The sequence below is a fragment of the Falco peregrinus genome, chromosome 6, assembly GCF_023634155.1.
Source record: "Falco peregrinus isolate bFalPer1 chromosome 6, bFalPer1.pri, whole genome shotgun sequence".
NCBI classification, from domain to species: domain Eukaryota; kingdom Metazoa; phylum Chordata; class Aves; order Falconiformes; family Falconidae; genus Falco; species Falco peregrinus.
The window spans coordinates 38606622-38623719 of NC_073726.1; the positions used below are offsets into that span (position 1 = coordinate 38606622).

The 17098-nt window shown below is 42.2% G+C and overlaps 2 protein-coding genes and 1 non-coding gene across 7 annotated transcripts in view; 2 read left to right on the forward strand and 1 right to left on the reverse strand.

The window, feature by feature from the left end:
• The window catches only part of XPOT (exportin for tRNA), a 28616-nt gene extending 16311 nt beyond the window's left edge, over nucleotides 1-12305 (reverse strand). The window contains exons 1-8 of one of the 5 annotated variants that reach the window (XM_055808475.1): nucleotides 11319-11459; nucleotides 7614-7744; nucleotides 5765-5847; nucleotides 4540-4596; nucleotides 3043-3112; nucleotides 1626-1844; nucleotides 865-1049; nucleotides 333-501 (exon numbers count right to left, since the gene is read on the reverse strand). In XM_055808475.1, coding sequence (XP_055664450.1) covers nucleotides 333-501; nucleotides 865-1049; nucleotides 1626-1844; nucleotides 3043-3112; nucleotides 4540-4596; nucleotides 5765-5847; nucleotides 7614-7673 — 843 coding nt within the window. In that variant the 5' untranslated portion in view covers nucleotides 7674-7744; nucleotides 11319-11459. Of the gene's footprint in view, nucleotides 1-332; nucleotides 502-864; nucleotides 1050-1625; nucleotides 1845-3042; nucleotides 3113-4539; nucleotides 4597-5764; nucleotides 5848-7613; nucleotides 7745-10166; nucleotides 10285-11318 lie in introns of those variants that run through there. The other 4 variants (XM_005242070.4, XM_055808472.1, XM_055808473.1 and 1 more) reach the window with 4 other exon arrangements.
• Nucleotides 12306-12804: 499 nt separating this feature from the next.
• Nucleotides 12805-16479, forward strand: RPL18A (ribosomal protein L18a). Its single transcript, XM_055808481.1, has 5 exons — nucleotides 12805-12962; nucleotides 13396-13575; nucleotides 14155-14284; nucleotides 15817-15926; nucleotides 16336-16479. The coding sequence occupies exons 1-5, from the start codon at nucleotides 12945-12947 to the stop codon at nucleotides 16426-16428; spliced, it is 531 nt and encodes a 176-aa protein (XP_055664456.1). The 5' UTR covers nucleotides 12805-12944; the 3' UTR covers nucleotides 16429-16479.
• LOC114013484 (small nucleolar RNA SNORA68) lies at nucleotides 14904-15035 on the forward strand. Its single transcript, XR_003556489.1, has one exon. It is a non-coding gene; the product is annotated as a small nucleolar RNA SNORA68 (small nucleolar RNA).
• Nucleotides 16480-17098: the final 619 nt, after the last annotated feature.

Sequence of the window (17098 nt, forward strand, 5' to 3'; positions counted from 1 at the left end):
TCATTCACTCAGAAGAGAAAATTCAAGGCAACAAAACACAGAAGCAACATTAACAGTAAGCACGACACTTCAGGAGAGGAAATAATACTTTGCTTCTAAAATGAAAAACCCATGCTAAGGACAAACAAAATGCAATGGGTTTTTAATTAATGAGTATTAATAACAAGCTTTTGAGTATGAGAAAACTGTAAGTAGTGTTTATCTTTGATGCAGAAGCACAACTAATTCTCCCTAATCTGTGGATGTCATTTTATAGTTTTCTGTTCACTTGCTTATTAAAGAACTGTTGGAAACCTATGACTCATTCCTATTCTAAAAATCAATATACAAACCTGATCAATACTGAAGAGGCCAGCAGACTGCAATACTTGACATAAAGATTCAACCAATTTTGTTTTATCAATTGGGTCCATTCCCTTATTTACAATTTCAAACAAACAATCACAGGCTTCTTCCCGGAGAACTTCCACAGACATGTGACCTAGCAGCATATTTATAAACCTTCAGAGGAAAAAAAAAATATTTTTATATGTACATAGTAGCATTGTATAGAAACTTTATATTATTTCTGTGCATATTTACAACAATTGCTTTTTCTAAGACAGTTTTAAAGTCTATTGTACTGACTAAACACAGCATTATGTACTTTTTAAGGAGAACCCAACAAACTGTCTAGTGTCTATTTCAGCCATTATATTGGCCTGGCTTACAAAGTCAATCACTCTACTAAAACCCCCAAAACTCCAAAGATTTATATATGAAGTCCTTTTTCAAAGATTCATTTTAATTCTGTTTCATAGAAATACAGTAAGCATGCTATCAATGTTATTTTTGCAAACACATTCCATCAAAAAAACCCCTTACCTTTCATTGGCTATGAGACTCAAATCTATCCAGGATACATAAGCTCCAACTACTTCAAGGCACTGGCATGTCAACTCTGAGTTATTATATTGATAGTTTTGTAAGATTTGGTACCATGATTCCACCAAACTTGGAATGCACTGTTCTCTCATAGTATCTTTTAATAAGGTGTTCCTACGAGCCTCCTATCAATACAGAAAAAGGATAAATCAGACTTGTCATAGATTAGCATCTTGTCAAATTAGTAGCACTTTTGTGTCCACTACCAGACACCACTTGTCCTAGCAAGATAAATAACTCAAATCAGAAACCCAAAGAGAGCACATTTTATTCTTGGAAGAAATAAAACCAAAGTATAGGTTTTGCTCTTTTTCTACCACAATGCCCAAACACTGAAGAAAGGCAGACAAAGGTGAAAAGCCCTCTAGATCGTTAAATAGATTTTTGATTTTAGAACTCCTTAAAAGAGGCACTAGAAGAAATTAACATTTAAAAATGAGTCAGTCAAACATTAAATTGGTTAACTCAATCCATCAGTCTTCTTTTTGCTAGCTCTTCAAGTAAAAAATACATTAACTAGAAAGTATGAAATCATAAAAAACATTAAACAACTTACAGCTTTTGGATCTAAACCACCTAAAGTCTCTAAGGCAGAGTTGCCATAGGAAAACACCAACATATCTGCAAGCCTTCTGCTCTAATTGAAGTAAGAGAACTTTTTAGAAAATTAAAAAAAATGTTAATGCAAAATAACAACTTGCCTCTGATGTATGAACAACATCCCGGTCTACCAGCTCAGCATCAACAGCCATCAGGATTCTGAGGTACATATCCACCCCTCGTGGATTAAGGTCAACTACTGATAGAATATCAAAAAAAAACTTGGGCCATTTTGTAAGATACTCAGTAACAAAAAGCAATGCAAAGACTTGCGCTGCTTTGTTGCGAATAAAAGTCTTCTCAGGCTGGGGATTCAGCATCTGGTAGAAACAAGATATTTTATTTGTATATTCTTACTAAATTAGAGAAGAACAATACATGCTTGCTGATATCTGTAGTGATAAACATACTAACTCTCTTCCTGACTGATATAAATAAAAAACCTTACCTTTCCAAGGATTTAGAAGAAAATTTAGCTAAATCGTAGTGAAACAGGGAAAACATTGTCTCTGGGTGATACAGTCCTAAGTCTTTAATTCAGTACTAAGACATTAAGTGTACTGTTCAAAGACTAAAAGCTAATCTGTCAGTTTGGTGAAAGGAATAAACAAGAACTTCCAGACAACAAGTTACAGTCCTCTTGTAGCTAGCTTGTGCCTACGTTAGATGTTAGCTTTAAGAGTAGTAAAGGAAGTTTCTAAAACTAAGCTTGTTGGGGGAGTGGGGTAGAATCTGTCACTACCAATCTCCCTCTCTCTCCTTTGTTTCCTGTAAACTCCTCCTAAGGGGAACAGTTGCCACAAAGAGAAATTAAAAGCAATTTAATCCATTTCACAATGATCTGTTCTTTTTCAAGTTATATTACATTCCATTTCCTACTGTTAGGTTTTCTACAAACAAAGCAACTATGTTAATTTTGAATACAGAAGTGGAATGATAACTAGATAATGGCAGGTACAGGCAAAGACTTGTATATGCTCACTTGACAGTTCTGCTCATTACAAACTCTTGGGTCCAACTGTGATACTGGATGTTCAGCTACATAACTAATTCCACAAGAAAGAATACTATGGCAAAGCACTGGCTACTAACAGACAAGTAATGCAGTTAATTCATAAACATCTGCTATTCTAAGTAGACAGGAGCTAGGCCAGGAGGGTCTTAAAAACAGAATTACTGCTCCTTCTCCAGTCAAGAACATCAGGAATCTGGATTATATATATCTCTAAAGGGAAACATTTAATACTCCTTATTTCAGCTACAACGGATTAAACCACAATCATTATCTGATTTAAAAGAGTTTTATGTTTAGTAGTAAGTTCAAGCACAGAGTTCTTTACAATGTCTGATTTAATGAATCTCTAATGAAGACTGGCACATCAAAAGCTTTTAGCCATCAGATACTGTATATCTTCAGGAAGCCATCTTTAAACTCAAGTGACAGATTTAACACTTAGCCCACAGTCATCGCCTTACATTAGCCTACTATGTAAGATTGTTGCAAAGGGACATACTTACCTGTGCTTGCAGCCATGTTATAAGTGTTTCCCTAATTAGCTGCTGCTGGACTTCAGTAAGTTCAGAGTATCTGAAACAAAGCATAATGACATCAAAATACATGCCTCATGACAAGTGTGACACTCAGTGAGGCAAAACCTCTTTTAATATTACACACAATACTGCACATTAAGGTAAACAAAAGGTTCCTAGAAAAGCAATTTACACAGCTACTTGCATGTTAAAATTTTGATTTGAAGACTAAAAATAAGAAAAAACATTCTGCCTATATTAATGGATTACATTTTGAGGCATTAACACCTTCTATATTAGAGTAGAAGCTTGAAATCTTGCAGGAAGGCTGGTCTCAGGGACAGGACTTATGACCCTGATAAAAATACATGCTTGACCATAAGCCACGGGGAGAAGGAAGAGACATCTGTATATGCTCAGACTTGTTTACTACATGAAGACTGTCAATAGTGAGCACAAGGAAGTCCTTCACTGATCTGACCTAGAGTACATTTATTATCAGACACATGTCAAAACAAAAAAGCAAACAAGTCATTCTGCTTTATGTCATACATACAGTCTTGGCAAAATTTGACATTATACCCAGCCCACTTCAAGTACTACTCACACAACATGTTCCTTCCCAGAACTAGCTCAGCTTGCACTAGAACTAGCTATAGGTTTGGTACAGTCCTTAACAGGAATAACTGCTGAATGCAACTCCAGTGTTCCTGTCACAAGTACCCAGTAAGAAGAAAAAAGCAACCTCACTGAAAATGCTTGAGAAAATAAGCAGGAAAACAAGAGAAAACATACTGCAGGAAGCAGGTGACGAGAGTGGAACAAGGAGAGGAAGATGGACAATGAGGTAAAATCAGGTAAATAAAATCACAGAAAATTAAGCCTTTCATTTTTACTCTAATACATAATTGTGAAAATCAGTGGCAAAATACATCTCATTCCTATCTAAAGCCTGACCCACATATTCAGTGTATTGCAACCAGTCATGATGATATTCCAAGACAGTCATATATTATTTCAAAGTATTTTTTCCTAAATTTATGATTCAATGAAAACACCATTCAGTCAAAAGACTCTTAACATCTCTGTCACGGTTATTGAATGAATAGAGCTTTGTCTGAAGCCCAGAACCCTGTACTGAGCAAGGCTGCTGCTTGCAGGACTCTTTTCTGCAAAAAATCAATGAGAGTACAGAGTAAGGCTTGAATCTCCAGAAAGGAATGACTAAGTTTCAAGCAATCCTTGGTAATTGGGACTGTGTTGGGCCATACACAGGTGTTAGACTAGCCAAGTCAAACATGCTGCTCAAAACCCAGCTACTCTTCTCCCAGGAAAAGGTGAAGCAATACAAGAACGTCCTCTGGACCAGATTAAAACTACCTCATCAACCGAGATGACAGACACCATTTTAAGTTTCTTCATAAGCAGAATAAACAGGAAAAATTAAATGGATGTATAAGGCTGCTGTCAAAAAAGAATACTCACTTGAACTTTATTTGATGTTCAAGAACTTGAAAGCAAAAGAATTTGATGTGATCATCACTATAAAAGAAAAGAAATTGCTGTTAGTGGTGGCAATATGGTACAATTCTCTGGGAAGGAAAAAATGCCTTAAATATTACAGCCAGGTCATTCCTTTGGCAAATCAAGAATTACTGTGCACCAGAAAAATTGCTACTGCTATTACTTCAAAGCAAAAATGACAACTACTTGAGCAGTTCATTTGGTAAAAGAAACTGTTAAATTAATATCTATGTTTGATATTATAATCTTCTTTTCTATAGCCACCAATTTGTGATGCTTCGATTTCAGTACTGAACATACAAAATTGCAATGATTATTGTATCCTGTCTTTATAAAAATCTGTCAGGCTTCAATAATACATTCATGGTCTGTTAATACACTAAGTACAAGTTGTACATTACATCTTAAAGAGCAAAGCTAAAGACAAACTGAGGTATAGATTAGGAAGGAACATTCCCCATTATTACAAGTTTTAGACTAGATGAAAAAATAAGTAAAAAAATCTAAAATTCCAAAATAGCTAATCTAAAAAAAAAATCTAAAATTTTACCCATGAGTTTATCTAATCTAAAAATTTGTAACAATCATAATGTATTTTGGTAAAGATTATAAAATGCTGTTTTCAAATCTTGTGTGGTTTTGTTACTGCATACTCTGTTGGAATCAGAAGTTTGATAAATCATTTACAAAAAAGCATTCACTATAAATCACTGTTGCTGTTCAGGAAATATACATCTCGGTTTTTTTCCAACTTGAATTATTCTGCAATACAGCAACAACCTAGCATCTGAGATCTAAATACACAACTTCGTGCAAAAATTATGGTGACTAGACACTCTTCCCATCTTGAAAAGTGGGATGGCCTACTCCACAGAATATGGGCAAGAAACCGCTTCTGAGATTACTACACATAAAGCTTATAGTCTTATCATGGGAAATTTTCAGCTCTCTTCCCCAAAAGACAGCACTAGAACTCATTCTTTTTCCCTGGATTTCATAAAGCAGCAGTCTTTAGGCTACAAAATTAAGGACTTTTATTTATACATTATACAGAAGCCACTGTGATAGTAAAAATAGCATGAAGACCATATTAACTTTCAGCAATGTACAGTTTGCCTATTATGCTGCAGAGCTAAAACCAGACCCAAACATATTACTAATGAAAATAAACAATGATCTGCATTACCTGTATATACTCTGAGCTAATGCTTCTGCACAGACTTGCCAAGCATCCTGGGATATCTTCAGCTGCTCAAAGTAGGCTAATGCCTGCAAACATCCAAGTAAGTTTCATTTTAAAAAAGATGCAAACCACACAGCAAGACACCTCATTCACACCTAGACTCACATTTGAACAGCTCTCCCTCAAAAAACCAAACAGTATTTGGATACCTCCAAGTATTTATATGGCTCCCTAATTACCATAACACAAGAGAGTTTCTTCAAATGCTAGTATTACAGGTACCCATTTCCCCTTTACATTCAATACAAATATTTTTGTTACTTTAATATTAAAGTCACAGAAGCAGAAATATTGAAGTTAGAAGGGACCTCTGGAGACAGGGTCAACTAGAAGCTGCTCAGGGCCTTTACACATAGGTGGAAGGTCACATCCAAGTTAATATTCTTTCCACAAATTCTACAGAGAAAGTGATTTAGATTTTTCACTGAAAACAACTGCACCACAGCTGTATTCAACACCTCAAGCTCAAGAAATATTCAAACACTGAGCACCTGACAACTGTCAATTTAGGAATCTATTACAGAGTAGAAAAAAAATTCTACCAAATTTTAGATAATCAAGATAATCAGAACTTCTAAAAAGCTTTTGACAACAGTTAACTAGATCTAATTGGATTAAGATTAAGTGTGGTCTGTTATACAAAAGAATAAAGTAACTTTTGAAACAGAGATTAGATTAACAACATTATTTCAATTCTGTGAATGCATGTATTTCAAGAGGGTTTTCTGGCTGCTGGGCTTTTTTTTTTTTGCATTATTTCATAATTGTCTCCGTTCACCAAAGTAATTATTTAGTAAGTTGAAACAAGTTCTTAAAACAAGAATTCACTTCCTGTAGATAGTACAGGTAATTTTCTAATACTGAACAGTTTTACTAGAAATTGTTTGATACTTCCTTTGGATATTACATCTTACATGATTAGTGAAAAGGTAAGTCACCTTTTATAAAAACTATTTCCAGGTTAGGCAGACTGTATAGTTAGAAGGTCAATAATCTATAAGCTCAACTTTTACAGTGATATTCTATTAACAGAACACTTAAAGACTAGTTACATCTATCTTTTCAAAAAGGACAAACATCCAGAACCAATGTATTTAACAGGCTGCTTAGCAATATTAGCCACATCAAACTAAATTTTTAACTGTCTTACACATTCCAGATTTGTTTCATGAACACAAAAACTAAGGTATTATCATCCTCATTTCTAAAAGATTTTACTGGAGGTTATCTTGTAGACACTTGAATCAACTTGATAAATCAGTAAGCAGAAACACTTATTCATGAAATAGTTACATAAATTGTGATACTTTTTCATAGCAGCATCTCTTATGAAGTAACTGTTACCACGCACCACAATTACTTTTTTAACCTACTCTATGCTAATACAAGCTTCACTACAGTTACAAACACAGATTTCATTAAAAGACACTAAATATCATCTAAGAATTGAAAGGGCAATTGCAAGCAACTCACTGTTTTCAGTGGCTGCTTTCCATTCTCTGGAGGATGGAGAGTATGGAGCCTCTGAAAGAGGCTGAGCAATAAGTACAAAGAACTTAAAGAGTCAGAGCCCAGAAAAATAAATTCTATGCACGTTAAGTGTAATTTCACAGAACTGGTGACACAGGACCTTCAGCTTACAACACAATTTTGTTTTCTGCCATGAACCCTATACACTGGTTAACCAAAAAAATCTAGCCAAACCCACAACCCCTTGCCCAAGGAAATATGAGACTACTGCACTGAAATAGCACCCCCAATTGTTAAAGAGATAAGCAAGTTGATTACATACTCTTTGTCTGAAGTCTGCATCAGCATTTGGGTTTAGCCCTAAAAGGGCTTGTTCATCCATCTCTATTGCTATACTTTTTGTTTCCTACTCCTAACTCGTTTGCCCACTTCTAGAGAGGAAACTACAATCATCTGCAAATAGAGAAAGAGAAACTTTATTTGTTCGGCAGAACAACAAAAATTAAAAGCAGCACAGCAACAACCACAGAAATTTGCCCACAAATCTCAAACATATAGTACATACTCCACCAAAACATGAATAAGCACAGTTCTGATACAGATATCAGTATTCTGAGTCCTTTAATAAACTTTTAATAGTACCAAACTTCTTACTGAATAAAATAAATTTAAAGTGTCCACATATTTCAATTCTCTTGAAAAGAGCTAATATCATCTTAACAGATAAATGGCATGATGTTGTACTATTCAACTGAAAGGCTTGAACTAAAATTTCAAGCATGCAGAGAAGATTTCAGCAAGATATGACATAAGCATAAATCTCCTACTTAAATTATAGACTGCTGTATTTTTTCCCCACCACAACCTTCACAACTGCAAAAAAAAAAGCTACTAATCTCTAATATTATTAAGATGCTTCATAAACCCATTTAATGAAGTATTTTCCCTAGGGGAGCAAAGCCATTAGGAGGTCTTTCCTCTAAAACAAGCACACACAAGAGAAATATCTTAGACATTAACGACAAAATACATCACACTGAGTTACTAAAAGTTTTCTGTGCCTGGTAATGGGTGCTAATTTACTAGCAGTGATTTTTATTTAGAAAATTCAGTGTAAAATTAAAAAGTAAACTAGGCAAATGTTCTAAAGATTATGTGCCTCTGCAGGCTATTCTGCAATGCTATGGTAAAACAGAAGAGAATTTTTTTAAAAAAATAATTGTCAAATACTAGGATGCCGTTAAACACCAAGAGGGGACAAAAATCCATCTATCCTTCCAAGCTCACACACAGACACCCAGCAACATAGTTAATTAGGCCTGAAATAAGGCCTTCTTACATAAGCATGTAGGAGGTAAAGGAAAGCAAGGCAGACAAGAGGAAGAGATGAAATACAAAGGAGCTGTGGTTTGAAGCTGCCTACATGCCTATAGGTAGCACTTCTGATTTCTTAGTATTGCATGTCTTATGCATGCTCTACTGTTCACCCTCCCCCACTAGAAGAAAGGTGGCACAGTGACAACTAACAGCAAGCATGCCTGAAAAAGGGAGCCCAAAACCTAACGTGGTAACAGACACACATTGCTACAAAACTCATTACAGAATACACTGTAACAAAATGCACCACGAAAAGCCATTTAAAAAGTAAAATTGAATTCGTACCAAAAAACCCTGCAGGTTGTGGCCCAATAGAAACCAGAAAATCTGGAACAAAGTGATGACTCGTGGCAAAACAAGCTTCATACACTGCCTTATGACACAGAGCAATCCCCCTCAGGGTCAAAACCTTTAGGGATTAAAGTTGCTCTGCTGAGTCTTCTTCTGCATCCCCAGCCCCCACCTTGTTTTCCCCATAATCGACATCTAAAAGCAGCCAGATTACAATAAAGACAAAATGCCGCCGTGGGGGAGGGGGGTTGGTTGGTTGGTTCGGTTTCGGGTTTTTAATCTTTTGATTAGGGTCTGGCCCAGAGTTATACAAGTAAAACCATTTAATATACAGAAGCATATTTTCAGCATATTTTCCTGCTGATGTCACTACATTATCTGCCCAAAAGGCAGTAAGCTGCTACACCTGGATGACAAGTTTTGCTATTAAAAATAACCTGGCTCAAACATGTATTCTCTTCACTTGTTTAATTAACAGCAATGCAAATCATGCTAACATGAGTATATTTAAAATTTCATTTTCTACCATACACCCTTTTCTAAGAGTTTCAGCTTGACTAGCCAACTCTAAAAGGCAATTAATGAGTTAGACTATTTGAATGAGCCTTTTGAGAAGCTAACAAAATAGCTTCTTGTGCTATATGGTTTTAGTTAAGCTGGTAACTTTTCCCCTACAGATCTATTTTACCAGCCAGTAACACTTCAAAAGCAAACCTGAACTGCAATTTTAATAGTACCCACAGTTTGCAAAACCCATTGCAAGGTACATTCAGCTATAACATCAAGTATATCAATAAAGCAAGTTTTATTTATAAAAAATAAGCAATAACTTTAATATTTAGTATGCAAGTGTGGAAAGCATTGTCTTATTTATGTAGAGATGCTTTTTTTGTTAAGCAGTACACTATGATGGGTGGCATCTATATGACTAATTAGGAAGGTGCAGTTCCTTAACAGCAAAGTCATACAGGTATACATATCTCTTATTAATATTGTTTTTTCCCTTTCACTTATCAAATACTTATAATGCATTTGATAGTATAAACTAGTTCCATACAGGAAAGCAGAAAAAAAAAAATGTAGCCACAGTTCAAGTGGGGAAGATTGCTCAGTTTAACACCACTAACATGGTCAAGGGTGTGTAACTTAGGTCCAGATATGCCCTAATAATGAAAGCATTCAAAGCACTTTAACTACAGATGCTAACCCGGGGAACAATTAGCAATTGAAGAGTACTTCACGACAGCACTCCTTTTAGGTATCTACAAGATTGTGACAGCACGCAGGGAGCCAGTGACATGCTTCATCTTAATTCCCTCAGGTTTTCTCTCTAATAAAACAAAGACAGTAAAAGATCACCTTTCACATTCTTTTTTTGATCTGTTTTGCTTGCTGCAGATCTTGAGCATACTTACAGACTCTCAGGCTCTAGAGCTTTTACCCTGACTTAACACACGGTTAAAATGAACAGCTGTGTAATTATAGCTACTTCGAGAACTTTTCGACTGGACTAGAAAGTTTCTGTTTCTGAAGGTGAGATGTTAGGTCTTCCTATCAGGCACATTCTTACTGGCCAGGAATTCCCTGTGAAGAGTAAGGTCTTCTTGCTCCCCCCAGCCTGCTCAAGGAACCCAGCCCCCACTCGCCGGAGCGCCAACACCGCTGCGTGGCTCAGCTCAGGGCGGCAATCGGGCACTCGCGTCCCACCGCGTCCACATCTGCGGCGAAGACACCGGGGCTGCAACTTAACCCGTTCAGCCCCTCCCCGGGGCCACTGCGGAGTGACAAAGCACTCCTGCCAGGCCTGCGGCCGCCCGGGGCCCGGCGGCAGCTCTCCCACGGCGGGACACCACCGGGGGCAGCGGGATATGGAGGCGGGGAAGGCCCCTCCCTCCCCTCACTGCAAGCTTACGGTTACTTTCCTCTCCCACCCGGGACATCACGGAGGACGGCTACCGAGGCAGCCACCGCAGCACGGCGAGCTACGGCGTACGTGAGAGGAGAAAAATCCCCGTATTTTTTGCGGCCGCACGCACGCACCCCCAGACTCCCGACTCACGGAGGGCAGGTACGCCGAGGGCCGGTCGACTGCGCCGTCACCCCCCGACCCCCAAAGCCTCAAGGCCGCGAAGGAGGCGGCGCCGGGCTGAGTGGAACTGGCCGGGTGACTCGAGGGAGCCCGCCGCCGCCGCCGCCACCTCAGCAGCGACGCCCGTGGGCGCCCACACCGCCCCTTCCCCGCCACTGAGGCGCCGCGCCCCCCGCCAACGGCCGGGCAGGCCCAGCCCCCGCCACCACCGGGGCTGAGTCACCCCGCGCCGCCTGTACACGTCCTGTCCCCGTCACCCCGCGCCGTTACCTTCCCGGTCACTCCTCCATCGCGGCGGCGCTGCCCGCTCCCACACCCGCAGCTCCGCAGCCGCCACGAGCATAGGGAGCGGGTCCAGCCGGGCCAGGCCGCGCCGCCTCGGCTGGCGGCGGGAGGAGGAGGAGGAGGACGCCCAGGGGAGGCGCTGCGGCCCTCGCGCGTGCGGAACGGCCTCCGCACCTCCGGGAAACGAAGCTGCCGCTGCCCCCGCCCCTCGGCCCGCCCGCGGCGGGGCCGCCGCGCCGCAGGACTACAGCTCCCAGCGTGCCGCGCGGCGCCCTCTCCACTGGCCCCGCCCTCCGCGCTGCCCTCCGCTCCCCTCCCCGGGCAGGTGGCCGGGCGCAGGGCAGGGCGGGAGGTGCCGCCGCCGCGGCCCCGCGGCCCCCTGGGAGCCGTAGTCCCGCCCCCCGCGGCGCGTGGGCAGGGCCCCCGAGCGGCTGCGCTTCCTCGCTGCTGGCAACGCCCCGCGGCGCTGTGAAACCAATGGCGCCGATTTAACCAACCGGGACTGGCCCGTTCCGCCCCCAAGCTCCCTGCGGGATCCGGAAGTCGTGCTCTGTCAGCGGCAGCGGGGTTGGGGCGCTCGGTGCCGCTGTGGTGCAAGTTTCGCGGTCGGGGCCGGAGGAACCTGCTCGGCGACTCGCGCGAGGAGGGGCCCGAGCTCATGTGCTGCAAGAGCATCGGCGCGGGCTTCCCGGTGAGGAGACGAGTAGCCGGGGTGGTGCCTGCAGATGTGGCGTTGGTCTCTCCTGCCAACTATTGTGCAACGCAGCGATGTATGGGGGGATCTTGCCTTATTAGGTGCGTGCGTGCCTGTAAATCAAGACTTACAGGAGAGTAAAAAAAGACTACATGCAAATAACTGCAGCAACAAGATGTAGCTATTTACAGAATCGTTACAGCAGGGTTGCTGCTACAGTAACTTTCAAGACAAATCCCGTTGGCATCTGATCGCTACAGCAGCGCAGCTTTCAAAAGCGTGTGACGTGCGCAGCGCTGGAGGGATCTGAACCGGCCGCCACTGCGGGGCCGCTCCTCGCCCGTGGCGCGCAGGAGTGCGGGTCCTCGGGACCCGCCGTGACCAGGATCCCATCGGACCGTGTGTGGGGATCCACAGGGACAAGCCTCACGGTAGCCCCGCTCTCCCGCGGGACCACAGGGGAGGAAGGTTCCCCCGGCTGCCCTGCATGCTCGGCTACCGCCCCGAGGGGGGCGCGGCGCCGGCTGCCTCGGCCTGGGTCCTCCCTGCCACGTCCTCCGCAGCAACGCGAGCACGGCCGGCCGGCAACGGGGTCCCCGGCCACGGCGACGTGGAGAGGGGCCCGCGGCACTCCTGGCTCCGGTACGCCGGGGACCGCGAGCTCCCGGGACCGTCCCGGCGCACCGCCGGGCTACCCCACCGCGGGCAGGGCCCGGACCAGGCCACGCGGACCCCGCCGGCCCGGAACCCGGCGCTGGCCGCCGCGGCAGCAGAGTGACGGCTGCCTCCTCCAATCGCGCTCCCATCCCAGCCAATGAGCGGAGAGGACGGCCGGGGGGCGGACTGCAGGCGAGCGGGTGACGGAAGGCGGCGCACGCGGCCTTTCCTTTCCTGCGGGCTGCGGAGCAGGCAGCACCATGAAGGCGTCGGGCACCGTGAGTGAAGGCCGGGGCGCGGGGGCACGGCCGGGATCGGGCCGAAGCGGCCGTTGGGAGGGACGGCGGCGCGGGCTTGCGGCGCTCGGGAGAGGCCTTTGCGCGCGGCCTCTGCGCGCTTGAGCGGCCCTACCTGGCCCTTGAGAGAGGCGAGCGGCCAACATGGCGGCGGCGCCGCTCCCGCAAGACGCGTGAGGAGGCCGCGCCGCCCCTGGGCGGGGGGCCGTGATCGGCGGGCGGCAGAGATGGGCCGGCGGGGTGACTCGCCTGGGCCGGTGGGCTCTTCCCCCTTCCCCTGGGTTGACCTGCTCTCGCCGCGCTGTTTATATGTGGAGCCGCGGTGCCTTCCACGGGGCCGGGCCGCGGCGGGGTGGGGTCAGGCTGGCGCGGAGGGCCTCATGCTGCGGGCGGCGTGTCTTTCGTCTCCCTCCAGCTGCGGGAGTACAAGGTGGTCGGGCGATGCCTGCCTACGCCGAAGTGCACGACTCCTCCTCTCTACCGGATGCGGATTTTCGCTCCGAACCATGTTGTCGCCAAATCCCGGTTCTGGTACTTCGTTTCTCAACTGAAGAAGATGAAGAAGTCTTCTGGAGAGATTGTGTACTGTGGCCAGGTAGGGGATTAAAAACCTATAAAACTGTGAGATTTATAGGGAACTCCAGCTGGTATATGTGGAAGAGTTTATAAGAGGCAGTGTTATTGGGGGTGAGGTTGACATTCATTTATCCTTAAGTTGCTGAGTGACACGTTCAGTATTAGTAAACTAAAAAGAAACTTAACTTCTCAGCACTTCAGAGTTTTAAACTATGCCACCAGTAAGTGCTGCTGTCTGGTTATTACACTTGCTTTATGGTGGAATACACCTTTCAAGAGTCATCTGGACATTAATAATTCTTGGAAAGTACGTATTTGTATGCTTATGGTCCTCTACTTTGACGCTTAAAGACAGTTTTTAGAGCTGAACTCTTGTGTGTATGATTCTTTACACCCTGAGTTACAAAAAATCTTCACTGTGAAATACCAAGACTTGAATGTAGCTGTGTTGCTGCAGCGAAAAGGAACAAACAGTTGGTTTTGACAGTAAAACTCTGGACAGTGGTTTCATTAGAGCTCTGAAATATTTATTCTTGAACTTGTAAAATGCTGCTGATGTACTGTCTCTAACTACTTTTGTGCTCTTGTGTAATTCCAGGTGTATGAGAAGTCCCCTCTGCGGGTAAAAAATTTTGGTATTTGGTTGCGCTATGATTCTCGTAGTGGAACTCACAACATGTACAGGGAGTACAGGGATTTGACCACGGCCGGTGCTGTCACTCAGTGCTGTAAGTACATCTGACTGAGGTACAAAATGGTAGGACCAGTATATAAGCACAGGATTAAATCTTAAACTGGGCATAAAGCATGCTGACTTGATCTGTGCTAACTGAAACACACTGGGAAAATAAAGTGGGGAGTTCCCAGAGAAGTCCGTAGATCTTTATGTATGTGGTACCTTATGCATTACCAATCTTTATACAGCTTCTCTAGCTCAAAATAATCTCACTTCATCTTGGTGTGACTTTCCACAATTCTAGTGACGAGTTTCACTATACAGACTTGAGAGTTTCATGATCTTTTAGGTGCTGTATATATTTCCTGCACTATATTCATTGTTTTCAAATAATTGAGTATATCTTTCAAAGTCTTGTGGAGAGAATGTATTAGCTGACATGTGGAACATAATAGCCTCTGTCCTTTGGAGAGCAAGTAAAAAAAAAAATAATCATGGAGTCGGTGGGTGGCTGAGGAAGTCTGTGTTACTCCAACATCTTGTTGCCTCAGTTCAGAGAGAAGTAAGGGTTGTCCTGATTTCAGTCTGTTTTGTGAAGTACTTGAGGGATAGACCATTTGTATAGCTGATGCTGTTGATACTTGAATCCAGAAGTGTTACGAACACTACAGGATGCACATAAAAACCCAAAGAATATTGTTCTTAATAATGATATTCTTGTCATGTGTGCAGATATTAAATGTATCTTGTCGCCTTTCAAAAGCTGAAGTGCTGTTGAAAGTGAAATTTAAGGTTCTACATTAAATTAGAATAATTCCTGTTAATTAACATACTGAATGACTTCATAAGAGACCTGAGAACTTAATTTGTCATGATACAATGACTTTGATACCTTTATGTTCAGGAATACTTTTGACAGGTAAGTTTTTTAATAGGTATGTTAAATCTTCATGGGAAGCATCGTAAGTACAACAGTATTTCAGCAGGCATACCTTGTGGAACTAGCTATGGACATCATGATTTGAAGGCAGTGATTTGCACTGCCACAGGAAAGCCATGTGCAGATGGCTTCCTGCTGCTTTGAAAGGCTAATTATGTAGCTAAATATCAATGTATGTTTGTATCACTTGTCAGTTTTAAGAAAAGTAAAGATAACCTTAAATTCAACCTTTGCTTGCACCTTCCTTTTGGAAGGGAAATTTTTTTGAAATTTAGAAGTTCAGATGTCTTTCCCCAGTAATCATATTTCATTGTTAATTCCGAATCAGTTTTTGTGTGCAAAAAAATGAAATAGTCTCACATAGATTACTCCTTGTATGTGTGTGCCTTCTTGAAATCAAGCAAGAAGAATAAGATGCAGTTTCATGGATGAGTGAGGCTATGAGTTCCAGGAAGAATTTGCTGCTGCATGTTGGTTCTGTGATATTTCTGTCATCACTTTAGATATTAAAACGAGTGTGATTAAGTAGAGTTGATCTGAAGTTTTAAAAACTGTAGATGGTACTATAAACACTTCCTGAACAGATCATAGTAAGACTTTTGAACTGAAAATGTCTTAGGATTTATTGAGTTCTCTTGTTACAGACCGTGATATGGGAGCCCGTCATCGTGCCCGTGCTCACTCTATTCAGATCATGAAAGTTGAGGAAATTGCTGCCAGCAAATGCCGTAGACCAGCAGTCAAACAGTTCCACGTAAGTGAAGTAACACTGCAGTGGCTGGTGGGTCCTGGTCTGACATTGGACTGGAAGGGGGTAACTTTCTCACCTGGTGCAGGTTTGTTTTGCAGGAAAAAATAAGGAGGGAACCAAACCTATATGTGTAGGTTTGCAGTCAAGACTTTCAATGCTAGAACTGTTTGAAAAGAAGTAAAACTAAACCAAATAAGTGTTATGTTGCAGAAAACTTGCCTTTAGCAGGCATTTCTTAAAAAAAATATTGCAAGACCAAGGCATCTGTTAGCTGCTATGAAGTATATCTAAGCTGTGCATGCATTACTTCTCTATACATAAGTTAGCAGTTAAATGTAGCTTAGCTATTTATTGCAAACTACTCTGTTGTTCATCTAATATCTCAATAAACATAGAAACATTTTTTTTGCAGGATTCTAAAATCAAGTTCCCTCTGCCACACAGAGTTCTGCGTCGCCAGCACAAACCACGTTTCACCACCAAGAGACCAAATACTTTCTTTTAAATATGAAAACATGCTGTCAACTCTGTGTTGTAATAAAGGTCTTGAACCATTGACTCCCAGTTGTCTTTTGGAAACAGTGTCCTGGATACCTCAGAGTCCCCCTCCCTACTCTGTTTTCTGTAAACTGTTGTCAGTCTACTACTTACAGGTACAGTTGCCTTGAAGCAGGTAAATGTTTCAGGTGCTGACTTAAATTTCCAAACTAACATCAATAAAGTAAAATTTTAATAACCAGCTTTCCAGGCCAAAGTCTATTGTTGAGCAGGTGTAAGATCCCTTCAGCATGCTAAGTAAATACAGTTGAATTCAGAAAGATGGGGCAGCTTTTTGTGCATACAGAACTCAAACTTGTCAGCTGTAAAAACAAAGACTTCATAACTTTGGCTGCTTCGAGTTTTAAGCATTTAAAGCAAAACTTTTAATTCTAACCTGAACCTTTTCAAGGATGTTAGGCACTATTCTGAATCGTGTATGCATACAGAGGTGCCTGCACCTAGAAATTAAAAGTGATGAAGGGTTTGGCAGACTTATCTTTTATATTAGATGAATTGTTCTGATGAAAAATTTATATGCAACCTTTAAGCTACCATATTTACAGTATAATGCCATGGTAAAAAAAACTATTGCTGACGCTGTAGTAAAGGTTAATTTAAAAGGCTGCTTCACACCT